We start from the raw sequence: 12,490 nt of genomic DNA on the forward strand, positions 1-12,490 counted from the left end.
GCTAATTTACACAATCGATCCCATTACCCAGACTCCCACGCCCCGTATCACTTGATCTGCTGCAACATGGCAGTGTCGTCGCCCTCTGGAACACTAACCCTCCACACCCCGAGAGTTTGGCCACTTTCCTGAACAGCATCATGTTTTGGATCCGTGAGAATCATGGCTTTACCCGCCAATGCCAAGACATCCATTAGTTCAGCCATGCGCTGCGCCTCAGTGAAGCTACGCGTCAAATGCGGGATTTTTGCAACCAGTGTGGCCACAACCATGCACTGGGTAAGCAGCTCCGACTGTTCAAGGGTGTTGCTGGCGTAGTACAAGGCGTTGTGGTAGTCCAGAATCAATTCAGGGAGATAGGTGCGACGGATGTATGCATAATCCTTTTCTTCCTCGGCTGCTTGATACCAATTAGTAAACAATCTTTCTTGATCTCTGTTGTTTGCCCTGTACGGGCGTAAAGGTGCACTCACCATTCTCGGCCGTACCAGGCCAGTCAGCTACCTCCACCATCTGACCGACACTTTGCTCAATGAAACCAAGATGGTCGCCTAGTTCGGTGAACAGATCCTTCACCGTACCGGAGTCTCGTCGACGTTTGGTCCTAATTTCCAAGTTAGCTTGAATGTCGCACGTACACTAGCAGAAAGCGCTCTTACCTCGAAATCTGATCATAGAGAATGGCAAAGTTCTCCAGACTATCAAATCCAAGAGCAAGACTCTCAAAGTTCAACATGAGAGCACATTGTTGGTTGGCATTGGCGGGGTTGTTGGCCGCCAGACCGTTGTTACTAGACAGGCTGCGTCGATGGGCACTGTTCTTCCTCGACTTGGTCGGGCTAGAAGGCGCACTCTTCTCTGCAATGAATTGATCCACATCCAGAGCAGGGAATTCAAGGATGTCAAATCCAAATGTTTCCTGAGAGATCTCAGACAACGACATGCGATGACTGAGCTCCCTAGCAGCTGCTAGCTTGCCCGCAACGAAGAATTTGCGGTAGAGCCACGCTCCAAGCTTGCAGATCTTGACCCATTGGCCACCCACGTAGCGAAGCCATTCGAGACTCCGGATCATATTCTCGTCCTCGTCTGCGATGGATGTTCCGATCAAGTCCTTCTTAGGCGGTACGAGCAGTCGCGAACCATCTTGTCTGCGCACCACCCTCGAGTAGCCAGTGAGGCCAGGCAAATGCTCGATTGAAGAGACACCAGTGCTTAACCAAGACCATTGCACGTCTAGGACGGCATTGATGTCGATACCATGCTTTTGATTGAGGCGAACCTGATCCTTCCTCTGCTTCGGGTTCACGATGTCAATCAAGATCTTCGAGAAGACGCTGTGACACATATCTGTCGGCAGAAGAGAGGCGTATAGGGGAATGAGGTCGAAAAGGCCTCTCGCTTCTAAATTGGCGATATACCCAGCTACAACAACAGACGCGGTCTTGGTATTATCGGCGCGAGAGTAGCCGATAGATCGGGCGACAAGATAAACGTGAGTCGCGATCTTAACAGCCTCTTCATCCTCTGCAGCGATGAGGTACGCATCATCCACCTGCGAGCGCGGGATATCCGGGATGACAGATGCTGTCCCATGTATGTTGACGCTGACTTGAGAGACCGCTTGGGCCAAAAGGGAGAAGAAAGAATCGTATCCCTTGCTGAGAATGGCTGCTTGTAGATTGCGGAATGGGTTGCGTGCTTCGCTGCCAACTCGCTCGTTGCCTCGCAAGTACTGGAAGAACTTTTGTAGATCAGCGTGTCCAGCTGGCTCAGGCGTGAATACAACCGTGCTGTTAGGGGAATGGCTCAGCTTTCGTTGAAACTGCTTGCAGAATCCCTGGTAGCGTGAGAGGACGATGCGGTTGAAATACACGTAAAGGTAGTCATCCCAGCTGCTGCAGACCTTGACAACTGAGTCACTTTCGCCGCACAGCAAGCCGTAGACTGCACGCTCGAAATCACCTGCGCTGGTATTGCGCGCCAAAGCAGAGCAGGCAGCGCGCCAAGAGTCTTGTGCGCGAGCATTCATTAGGCGCGTCAATCCATCGTTGACTGGAGTGCGAGTCTTAGTGCTGTTTGAATCAACACTCGAGCCGCAAAGGCTAACAGCTCTCCAGTTTTCGAGGCGGCTTTGGGCCCATTCGCGGATTTTGGTCCAATTCTCACCCTGTCGAAGCATCTTCCAACAGGTCATCCATGTAGCCCGTTCGTAGAACTCGTCCTGTGCCTGCAGGCTGTGTTTTTGTCGAAGAAGCGCATCAGGGTCCAGCTGTGTAACGAGCGGCTTTTGATCGTCGGTTTTCAACATCGCGTGTGCTGTATCATTGGGTTCTAACGGCTGGGGCCAAGCTCGCAATCGCTTGTGTCCTTTAATAGCTTCTTTAGTGAAGAGCCACCCATGAGACCACAGGCCTTGGCCACGTTCCGCCTGAGCCTCCATATCGGTGATCAGAAACTCAAGCTCGCTGTCGCCCGTCTTCGAAGTCTCCTCGAGCCATTTCATAGCCACAACGCACTCAAGAGCGTACTGATCAGAGTTCAAAAATTGTTCCCAAATTTCACGATCGGATGAGTAGCGGTGCAAATTTTGGAAAGCGGCTTGGCGTCCTTCTTGGTAGCTGGCTCGACTCGCCGGGTCGTCGATACTGATCAGATTCAGAAGAAGACGCCAAGTATCGAGTTCCAGCTGCAGACGTCGCAATTCTTCCTCCGCCTTGGGGTCTTCGCTGCCGCTTGACCGGAAATTCTTCGCGCGTTTGAGCTTTTGTTGCTTTTCGGTCTCTTGGATGGCATTTTTCGTGAGCTTTTGGTACTTGTCGACGAGTTCGTATGCGGCTTGGATGTTTTGGAAGTCATCGATAGAGTTCTTCTGCTTGAACTGGTCGAGTTCCTTGGCGAATGCCTCGATTTGCTTTGTGACGCGGTCGGCGGTGCGGCGAAGGGGGTCGAATGCTTCTTGCGCGCCGGCGGCGGTAAACAGCTGAGGCGAACCTAGGAAACCGATGAGCTATGGCAAGGCATAATTAATGAAAGCTCTACAAACCTTGAGACCTGTTGGACACCCCCATGACAGATTTGAGACTGGGTTCCAATACAGGGAAGGCGGATCCAGAATCCGCCGCACCGTCACCATAGAAGCGGCCGGCCTCGTCCATTTCATCATCCTCATTGTCACCGTCTTGGTCCTCATCTTCCTCTAGCTCTTCCTCATCTTCGTAGACCTCTTCATCCTCCATGGGTTCATCCTCTTCGTCCTCGTCAATGCTGATAATTTCTGGTTCCTTGCGGAGTGGTTGAGCGGCCTTGAGAGAGCAATGCTTGTCAGTCGGGTGAAAGAAGATAATAAGAAAGGTACCGTATACGAACCTCTGATCGCAGAGTCGGGCCACCTGAAGCCGCTGTTCTTGCGGATCTAGTAAGTGGCGCCATGGCGAACAATAGCCCGAGTGGAAAGTTGATGCAAGAGCGAGAGGGAAATGATGTTTGTCTCTTTTGATTTTGGGCGCGTTGGTCACTCGGGCCCAAAGCGGTTAGTGTGGTCGGCACGGGATCAGGTATTTAAAGAACTTCCGCCCTCCCAAATTTTTTTCTTTTCCACAAATGTCATTAGGCTTTCATTAGAGTCTCGGAACGGAAGTTTTCAATATTCGTTCAGGCCCATGAGGTCTCCTTGCGTGCTCAAGATTGTCTTAGAGCGATCGCAGTCCTTCAATTAGTCTCGTTCTCTTCTATGTGGGAGCTTAGTCTGCAAAGGGGCTGCGACATGCCATCTGAGGAATTCTCTATTTTATCTGCTATCTACAACCTCTAGCTCTAGCCCTCCGCCCAACCCTCCCAGATTAATTCGAGGATTGGCTGTCGGCTGCTTGAGAACGCTGTTTCATCTTAAGCCGCAACAATTGGGCCTTAGGACAGCTCACGACCGACGCCTGGTCCCCATTCTTTTGGTAGAAGGCGTTACAACACTCGTAGAGAGCGTCGATCTGCGTCTGGCATTTCTCCTCTTTGTAAGAATTTTTGGTCAAGCAGTCTGCCCTGGGTTAGTCCAACTTCATGGCAAAATCGGGGGTGGCTTTCAGCCACATGGACAAGATACCTTGAATTGCACACTAAGAAGAAGGGTCAGCCACAAGCTCTAACCTTGGAAAGCTGCTCAGGTCAACTCAGTGAATGGGCATAACGTACGGCACGCGGGTGACAGGGCGTTTCGTGGGACAAGTCTTGCTTGAGGTTCCCCTGCACGGTTTAAAATCAACTTGGTGAACTTTTGGGGCTTTGCCAGATCTTTCATACCATGTTGTATTATGTTTGATACTAGTATATCTCTCTCTTTCATGTAGGGGCAAAGCGGGCAACACAAAAAGACAGAACTGCATAGAACTTGAGGTGACGCAAAATGTATTCTCCGCCTTCCCATTTCGGACCCAAATTTGCCGCCATTCTGCCGCCGCCGATAGTCTCTCCCTCACCTCTCACCTTCCCTCACCTGCTGCCTTCCCACCTCCATCGCTTTTCCAAATCTCTCTCCCGCGTCTGCTTAGTGAGCTTGATGACCCATTCCTATTCGCTACGACATATGACGCGACTGCTAACCCTGTCTTTCAAAATTAGCATCCTCAAACCCACATTTCTCCCCCACCACCTTTGACAATCGTGTAAGCGCTCCACGATCGCCTTGCAGCTTCCCTCTTTCTGACAACTGTCTCGCCAGCGTTTTCTACAATCATAATGTCCGCCGAACAGGAAGGAAGCGCTGCTCCCACCGAGCACCTGAACATCAAGGTCACGGACAACAATAACGAGGTCTTTTTCAAGATCAAGCGTTCGACCCAGCTCAAGAAACTCATGGATGCATTCTGCGAGCGTCAAGGGAAGCAAATGTCCACCGTGCGATTTCTTTTCGACGGCACTCGTGTGCGACCCGAGGACACACCAGACACCGTACGTGACCGCCACAGCGAAGGCCGAAAGAGTCCATTTAACTGACATCTCACAGCTTGACATGGCCGATGGCGATACCCTCGAGGTCCACCAAGAGCAGATCGGAGGCGGAAACTGAGAAATATTCTGCCGAAGCGAAGCATATGTGACAGCAGACCGCATATGGATTTGCTGTGTTGCAAAATGACGGGCGATGCGGCTGTACATCGCATTGACATTTGATCTTGCTCTGGTTTCTTTCACGATTAAACGAATTTTACAGGAATGGAAGGGATGGTTGTGGGAATCTACATATTTCCTGGATGGTAACGAATTCCAAAAAGGATAGAAATCTCTACCTTTGAAAGTTTTCCCGCCGCGAGGCGATCGTCGCTGCAGCCTGCAGCGACTAATAGATAATCCAGCTATCTCCACATTATTAAACATAAACATATAATAGACATCTGTTGTATGGGAAACACATATGTACAATTGAAAGATAAGATGGATGAGCAGCAACTAAAGAGCAGACCAGAGAGTTAGTCCGTCCACACTGAAGATCTCACGCGCTCCTCGTCTTCTTTGGCCTTGGCCTGTTCTTCACGCTCTCTGTTTCGCCGTTTAATCTCCTGCTCCTTGACAGAGCGATCGTAGGCACGCTGCTCCTCAGTACGCTTCGGTGCCCTCATACCCAGCGCGCCCGCGATCAGCCGACCAGCGACTGCGGTTTGCTTCTCTGGCCGGCGATTCGGATCACGACGCCCCGCAGCAGGAGAGCCTGACCGTCCCTCGGCCCAGGGATTGGATGTCTGCGGTGAGATGGGCGTGGGCGGAGGATCTCAGGGGACCCTCTGCACTGAGGGTGGGAGAGAGAATGGACGGAGACGGTGCGGAATCTCCTTGTGAAGCAGGCTCGTCGTCAGACGTGGCTTCGTCTTCCCAAGAGTCTGCAACGGGCTTCTTTATGGGCTTCCGAGGTTTCGGGGCAGAGGTTGGGGCGGTGGCAGAGGCTACTTTCACCGTAGGACGCACAACATCCTGCACTGGACCTGTCTCGCCAATGGATAGGTTGCGTAGAGTGGATTGAAGCTCGGCTCCCGGATCAGACATTGCACGCGGGGACTGTTGGGCAGCTGAGGGGCGTATAAAGATACCAACGAGCGGATTGTATTTGGATGGGAACGCCGGAGGAATAGAAGAAGTACAAGAAGAGGGAGAGGGTCTTGAAAAGGGTAGATCACAGGTAATGGCGTCAGAGCACTAACGCAACCCTGGTCGATCGTGGGGTAGCGGGCGGGCTAGACCGGATCAGGTGCCACCCGAGGTGTGTACAACAGAGACTTGTGTCACACATGTCAACATTCTACGAACTTTACCGAATTCGATCGACAATATCATAGTGTGTGTGGCCGCTTCTTTGTTAGTTTGAGAGATTTACCTACTGTTGAATGGTCGGATTCATAAATCAACGCTTGCCTTGGTTGCCTGGGCAAAATGAAGACTCGGGCTCATCACAGTAGCGTGGTAATTCAATATTGAAACTATAATTACTCAATATCTTATCTAATGACTGTTTCACAGAGAGTACTTGTTCTGCTCCAAGAAGGCTTTCCAGGTAGTAGGACGGTAACTGGCCTTTTCAAGCAGATCATGACTTTCTTTCAAGCTTTGGCCTTTGAAATAACCAGGACTCTCGATGAAGAGGTGGTTCTCAAGCATCTCTTGGCCTATCGGCCCCGGTATGAAGCTCTTGTAAGTTTCAGAATCCACCTGCACAAACCGAGTCTTCTTTCCAGTGATTTCCTCAAACTCGGCAAGGATGCGTGTTGGAGTGTAGTAGTCTGCAGCAGCGAAAAATTGGACTCCGAGAACTGCTGATCGATTCTTCAGGGCAGCTGCGACGTATTTACCTAACAGATCTCATGTTAGCATTTGCCTTGGTACAATTTCAACTTTGATTAATACTTACCCATATCGCTTGCGATATCGATGAGCGGGAATTGAGCATCCTTGCCAACCGGGTACGCCAATGTGTAAACGTCGTCGTCCCCCTTGCGTAGCAATCCAAGCTGAGTGTAATTACTCATGAAATATCCAGGAAGCACGAAGGTAGCGGGCACATCAATCGACCGGATATACTGCTCGACTTGGGCCTTGTGGTCAAAGTGGGGGACGTGCTTGAGTCGGCCACCTGTTTCATTGGTGACGTTCAACAAGGAAGAAAAGATGAGGTGCTTGACGCCTGTCTCCTTTGAAACATCGGCGACGTTTTTGCCATGCACTAGCTCCGCGTCGGACCCCTCGACTCCCCAAGCTGGAGTGGTAACAAGGAATACTGAATGACTCCCTTCAATGGCCTTCAGCAGTGACTCCTTGGAGTTCATGTCGGCCTTCAATGCTGTTAGTATTGAATTTACTATATTGTCTGGCTGGCTGTTTGTAATCTTACCGAGACGAGCTCCACGCCCTGGCTTGCAAGAGCCTGAGATTGCGGCTTCGATATATCGCGACTGACTCCTCTAATCCTGAATTCTTTGGATAGGGTTTCGTCCTGCAGAATGGTAAGGATAACAGAGCTACCTTGTTGTCCGGTAGCACCGAAAACAGTGATGATTTTGGACATGATTGATTTTGCCGAGGTGGTCGAGGTAGATAAGCTTCGAAAATTGAGATGGATTTTGATGTGCTGTACTTGAATTTTGTTGGTATGAAGTGACCTTTAAATACTTTTAACGGATTAAATCATTTAATTGACGACCCGTCACCCTATGTACGATTATTAACTTTTAACTCCGATCGGGCACCGATTGACGGCATTCAGTCAGCGCCTTCTTCTCGGCCTTGATCTCAATGCCGACAATTCAAATCAAGAAGTAGTTTGTCAAAATTGAGCGGGGAAAATGTGAGCGAACGCCGAACTTGCAAAATTCATTGGAAGAGTCATAGCATGACTATCCTTAGCATCAAAACGATGCCACTCACATCAATAATTTAGCGTGCTCTCCTTTTCCTTTATCTTTTTCATGTCCCAGTTCTGCGGCTCTGCCAAACTTACCCGTATTGGATCAACTCCTTGTTAATCATGAATCATAATCAAAGTTTGCTACAATTTACAGCTATTTTCAAAATCTGCTTGACCAATGCACGTAGAGACATATAGAGACACTCTTTCCTGGACGCCAAGGATGACCGCCGCCAACTAGCGAATCTAACGGCCATCGGCCCTAGTTCGGCCCGACAGATCCTTACAAATCTTATTCATCAAGGCCTTGAAATCAACTCCGAGAAGGTCATGTTCGCCAATAAATAGGATGAAACAAAGATGATTGGATCCGGGTCCGTCCGTATACATTAAATTGTTTGTTGTCTGGTTCAAATCGTGTGTCGAATTTTTTTTTTTTAGTTCTAGTCTAATCATTCCATTTTTCATAATCCTATGTTACTAGTATAAGTCATGACAACACTATCTTAGAGGTGGCTCTAGACTTTTTTATTATTATTTTGATTTTGATTTGGGTATCTGTCAATGCATATAAAATAGAAGAAAAAAGATAAAGGATGTCATCCAAAATGCTGAAAGTTGAAGAAGACAACAAGGGAAAGAGGGAAAGGATGGAGATAAATATAAACCACCGAAAAGAAATTATTAAAGATTTGATAAAGGTTCGTCAGGGAACCAAGGATATTAGACCTTAGTTTCAATAGCGTGTTCGCCAGTTGGAGTAACGGTGCGCTTGGAGCCAGTCTCGCTGCTCTCAATACCACTGATAACATCACGTCTGATCTCGACGTAGTCGTAGGCAAACTCGCCAATTTCAGCGTCATCGATACCCATGATCTCGTCCTCCTCAGGAGCACGCAGGCTCATACCGGGAATAAGGTTCAGGATAAACAGGATGATGCAGGTTCCAAAGAAGGAGTAGGCCATTCCAGAGACGGAGTCCGCAAGCTGGTATCCCAATTGGATGTAGTTGTGGTTGATCCAGCCTCCATCAATCTCGGTGGCACCGTCTAGATGCGCTATGTAGTCGGCAGCGAAGAGACCAGTGAGGAGGTTACCAACAATACCTCCGATACCGTGGACAGCGAAGATGTCCAGCGCGTCGTCTACACGGAGCAGGAACTTCAACTTGGTTGCATAGTTGCAGGCAATAGCGCCCACCACACCGAAAATGACAGCAGCCCACGGGGTGACGAATCCAGATCCGGGAGTGATAGCAACCAGACCGGCGATCACACCAGAGCAGAATCCAACAGTAGACCACTTGCGCTCCAGGCGATAGTCCATCAGACACCAGGTGACACCGCCAACTGAAGCAGCCAGGTTGGTGACAACAGCTGCCATAGCAGCACGAAGATTGGCAGACAGTGCAGAGCCAGCGTTGAAGCCGAACCAGCCCACCCAAAGGAAGACAGTGCCGATAACGACGTGCGTGACGTTGTGAGGGCGGTAGTTGAGCTCATGAGTGCCATGGCCACGGCGCTTACCCAGCATCAGGGAATATGCCAAAGCAGCAGAACCCGACGCGATGTGAACCGGAGTACCACCGGCGAAGTCCAATCCACCGAGTTGGTAAACCCAGCCGGAGGGGTTCCATGTCCAGCACGCAATGGGGTCGTAGATGATAGTCGACCAAATGAACATGAAGACAATGCAAGGGAGCATACGACCACGCTCAGCGACGGCACCGACGGCGAGAGCAACCCTAAAGATCCTTGATGTTAGTCTTCTGGATGGAATCATATCTTGATTGGTGTACTCACGTAATACAAGCGAACATGCCCTGGAAGATAGCGAATAGAATATCTGGAACGGCGGTACCTCCGACAGATGGTTGGGCCAGAACATCCTTCATGCCAAAGTTTGAGAGATCACCGATAAACTTTCCGGCAGTGTGGGAGAAAGCTAGCGAATAGCCCCAGAAGAACCATTGGAACGACACGACACCGACGGACATGATCGAAAGCCATATGAGAGAGAGAGCGGACTTCCGGCGGGCTAGACCCGAGTAGAAGAAACTAAACAGCAAGAGTCAGTGATGTATCAAGGAATTAGACGCGTCGCGATGTAATACATACCCAACACCTGGAATCATGAGCAGCACAAGAGCTGATGATGTGATTATCCAAGAGATATCGCCGGCCTGGAATTTCAGTCAGTTCTGATCACCTGCCGGGAGAGATACAATGATCCATCTCTGTGTCACTTACATTGTAGTAGATGTTAAGGTTATCGTGGAGGGAGTCACCGCCGGTGGCGATGGTCCCGTTGTACTCAACAGACATGACGGGAACCAGTCAGATGGCTCAATGTCACGGCCAGGCGTACTGAAAGTGAAATCAGACGGATAAATGAGGGGGATAGTCCTCAAAGATACTCCTAGAGTAGATGTATGGTTGATGTAGAAGGTTAACAAGGAGGAGAAGAGATCAATCGATTTCAACCCGGTATTTAGGGCAATTAAAAGGAGAAGAATGAGCTGATCTATCAAGTGCTGCAGGGACAGGGCCTGATAATTAAATAGCGACGCAATACATATGGAACATCAAACGGGGGTGTCTCCACCGGGGACACGCTAGAAGAGCGTCGGAACCATCAATCTTAGCCCCAGATAGTGGAAACTAAGACGGTGGTCATGGTGATTTCTATTATGATTCCTCCGATCTGACTGATAGCTGGAGCCAAGCCCGCCCATTTCAGCCATTTTCATGGATAAGGACAGTTTGGGGGCGTTTCCAAAGAGAATGGGACCCATGCGCCGGGGAATTACGGGTCTACCTTATGGCGGTTTAATGGTTTACGGTAAAGAGGCTCAACATCGAGGGGACATTTTTTCTACGGGGATTTAGAAAGCGTGAAATAGATGCAGATATCTGCTGTGTATCCTTTAGATCTCTATATTATTATGTGTTACTTTGCACTGTGGTGGTGCAGGTGCATCTGAAGCTCGGGAGGCCCAGGTCGTCAGCGAGTGCGTGATAAGCAGGGGAGATAGCTCCTCGGGAAGCGCGGACGATAGCAAAACACGGACAAAGTTACTTACAGAGGTCAATAATGGAAATTAAACAGCAAATGATTTCGATACCGTGCTGTGAATGGAAGATGTGCTGGTGGCCGCAAATCCATTGTCCCATTGTCAGTGGCTGTAGATATCAGGTTGGTCGCTGACCAATCAACGGGCGCCTCTTATCTGGAGGTGAGCACAGGCCCAAACGGGAATTACGCTTACCTCTTTGGGAACAATAACAAAATCAAGAGTTTTTTCGACATCTCTTGTTCAAAGAGGTGCAGGAGTAAAGGTTAGAGTGCTTTGGTGGGTAGTTCTTCATTCAAACCCATTGCAAATGCAAGTATAAGACGAAGGCTAGCATAAATGCGCTGTAGGTAGATATTTTGGTCAGTGTCAACTCGGACAAACTCTTATCTGTCGCAGGATGAGTGGCCAATCAGGATTGCCCTATTCAACCATTGTGAACTCTACATTCCCAGCTTATCATCCTGGCACTCCAGTCAGGGGCCACGGATATTATTCGTCTCGTTCGTTGGCTTTCCTGTCTTTGTTCTATTCGTAATTAACTCGCGACTCTTGGCCAAACAGTGCACATGGTTTTAGCAGGCGCCTCTGACGACAAGACCTCCAGTATGAATGAGAAGACGACAGCGATTCTGCCCCATCACTCAGGCAAAAGTGCATGCAGTGTGAAGAACACCATTGAGGCAGTGGCACGACACATTGGTGCTCAATTATTGCTGCCCCCTCGCATCTAATGTCCGTTGATATGTTGGAAACGGGCATGGTTCTCCGGGGCAGTGGACCCCACCACGCAGGTACCGTACAATCACGGATGACCATGAAGAACGCATGGGGTGACAACCTGCGAAAGATGACCATATGTCCATCCGTACTGACCACGCGGTCCGGGGATTGCCAAGTCCAGATAAGCACTGTGGCCCTCATTGGCCGGGAATTTTCGAGAGGGCTGCTTCGGCATCCCGAGGAGGGACTTGGCATCTGCCCTACGCATGATGGTGCTCGGATGGTTTTTTGTTGTGACTTGCTCTGAACAATTGACGTCAATATGCAGCAGTTTCCAGTTTATTAAATTCCCTTCACTAATGAATTTATCTCCTAGCTTGCTATCTCATGAGATATTTCTTCACGCCGAGAAAACATCCAAGATATACCGTAGCGTGGAGGAAACATTGCTTTTGCGAAGAAAATTATTTCAATTTTCGAATCTAATTCAAGTTGGCACTCAGAAAGCCTCTATCCCGACATCGTCTCCCATAAGTTTCCAGCTAGAATCAAACTCTTGGCAAAAACTCGAAGTGCGCTGTCAACCCTACTTCGTAGTGTATTATGTACCTAGACTTGGAAGGTACGGAGTAATTACTCCTCACTACTCCGTATTGTGATTCCAATTGACTCCGCCGATCGACATGATCCAGGATCCGCGAATCTCGATTTTAGCTTTTGGCTAGAGATTGACTGCATGATTGGCGAACTAGTCTTATTTTCCTGCAGGGCTGTGGCTATGTATTGGAGATCAATTTCGGATGCGTAGT

General features: G+C 49.4%; 6 protein-coding genes across 6 annotated transcripts; 1 reads left to right on the plus strand and 5 right to left on the minus strand.

Annotated features, from left to right (window-relative positions):
- Positions 1–47: 47 nt before the first annotated feature.
- On the minus strand, positions 48–3,432 carry N7481_009655 (nucleoporin Nup84/Nup107 family protein; the record flags this gene model as incomplete). Its single annotated transcript, XM_057268874.1, has 5 exons — positions 48–400; positions 474–604; positions 660–2,994; positions 3,047–3,305; positions 3,370–3,432. 5 exons carry the CDS (start codon positions 3,430–3,432, stop codon positions 48–50), a joined length of 3,141 nt encoding a protein of 1,046 aa, XP_057119551.1.
- Positions 3,433–4,731: 1,299 nt separating this feature from the next.
- N7481_009656 (SUMO family protein SMT3) lies at positions 4,732–5,062 on the plus strand (the record flags this gene model as incomplete). The annotated part of the gene is made up of 2 exons (XM_057268875.1): positions 4,732–4,944; positions 5,000–5,062. The coding sequence occupies 2 exons, from the start codon at positions 4,732–4,734 to the stop codon at positions 5,060–5,062; spliced, it is 276 nt and encodes a 91-aa protein (XP_057119552.1).
- Positions 5,063–5,462: 400 nt separating this feature from the next.
- On the minus strand, positions 5,463–6,033 carry N7481_009657 (uncharacterized protein; the record flags this gene model as incomplete). The annotated part of the gene is given in 2 exon segments (XM_057268876.1): positions 5,463–5,761; positions 5,772–6,033. The coding sequence occupies 2 exon segments, from the start codon at positions 6,031–6,033 to the stop codon at positions 5,463–5,465; spliced, it is 561 nt and encodes a 186-aa protein (XP_057119553.1).
- Positions 6,034–6,498: 465 nt separating this feature from the next.
- N7481_009658 (NmrA/HSCARG family protein) lies at positions 6,499–7,546 on the minus strand (the record flags this gene model as incomplete). Its single annotated transcript, XM_057268877.1, has 3 exons — positions 6,499–6,833; positions 6,893–7,313; positions 7,373–7,546. The coding sequence occupies 3 exons, from the start codon at positions 7,544–7,546 to the stop codon at positions 6,499–6,501; spliced, it is 930 nt and encodes a 309-aa protein (XP_057119554.1).
- Positions 7,547–8,608: 1,062 nt separating this feature from the next.
- Positions 8,609–10,209, minus strand: N7481_009659 (ammonium permease MEP2; the record flags this gene model as incomplete). Its single annotated transcript, XM_057268878.1, has 4 exons — positions 8,609–9,629; positions 9,688–9,942; positions 10,003–10,067; positions 10,135–10,209. 4 exons carry the CDS (start codon positions 10,207–10,209, stop codon positions 8,609–8,611), a joined length of 1,416 nt encoding a protein of 471 aa, XP_057119555.1.
- A 1,554-nt stretch (positions 10,210–11,763) lies between these two features.
- Positions 11,764–11,949, minus strand: N7481_009660 (uncharacterized protein; the record flags this gene model as incomplete). The annotated part of the gene is made up of 1 exon (XM_057268879.1): positions 11,764–11,949. The coding sequence occupies one exon, from the start codon at positions 11,947–11,949 to the stop codon at positions 11,764–11,766; it is 186 nt and encodes a 61-aa protein (XP_057119556.1).
- Positions 11,950–12,490: the final 541 nt, after the last annotated feature.

This window comes from Penicillium waksmanii (assembly GCF_028829765.1).
Source record: "Penicillium waksmanii strain IBT 27052 chromosome Unknown utg000008l:1.0-5622682.0:1.0-5626561.0, whole genome shotgun sequence".
Taxonomy (NCBI): Eukaryota; Fungi; Ascomycota; class Eurotiomycetes; order Eurotiales; family Aspergillaceae; genus Penicillium; species Penicillium waksmanii.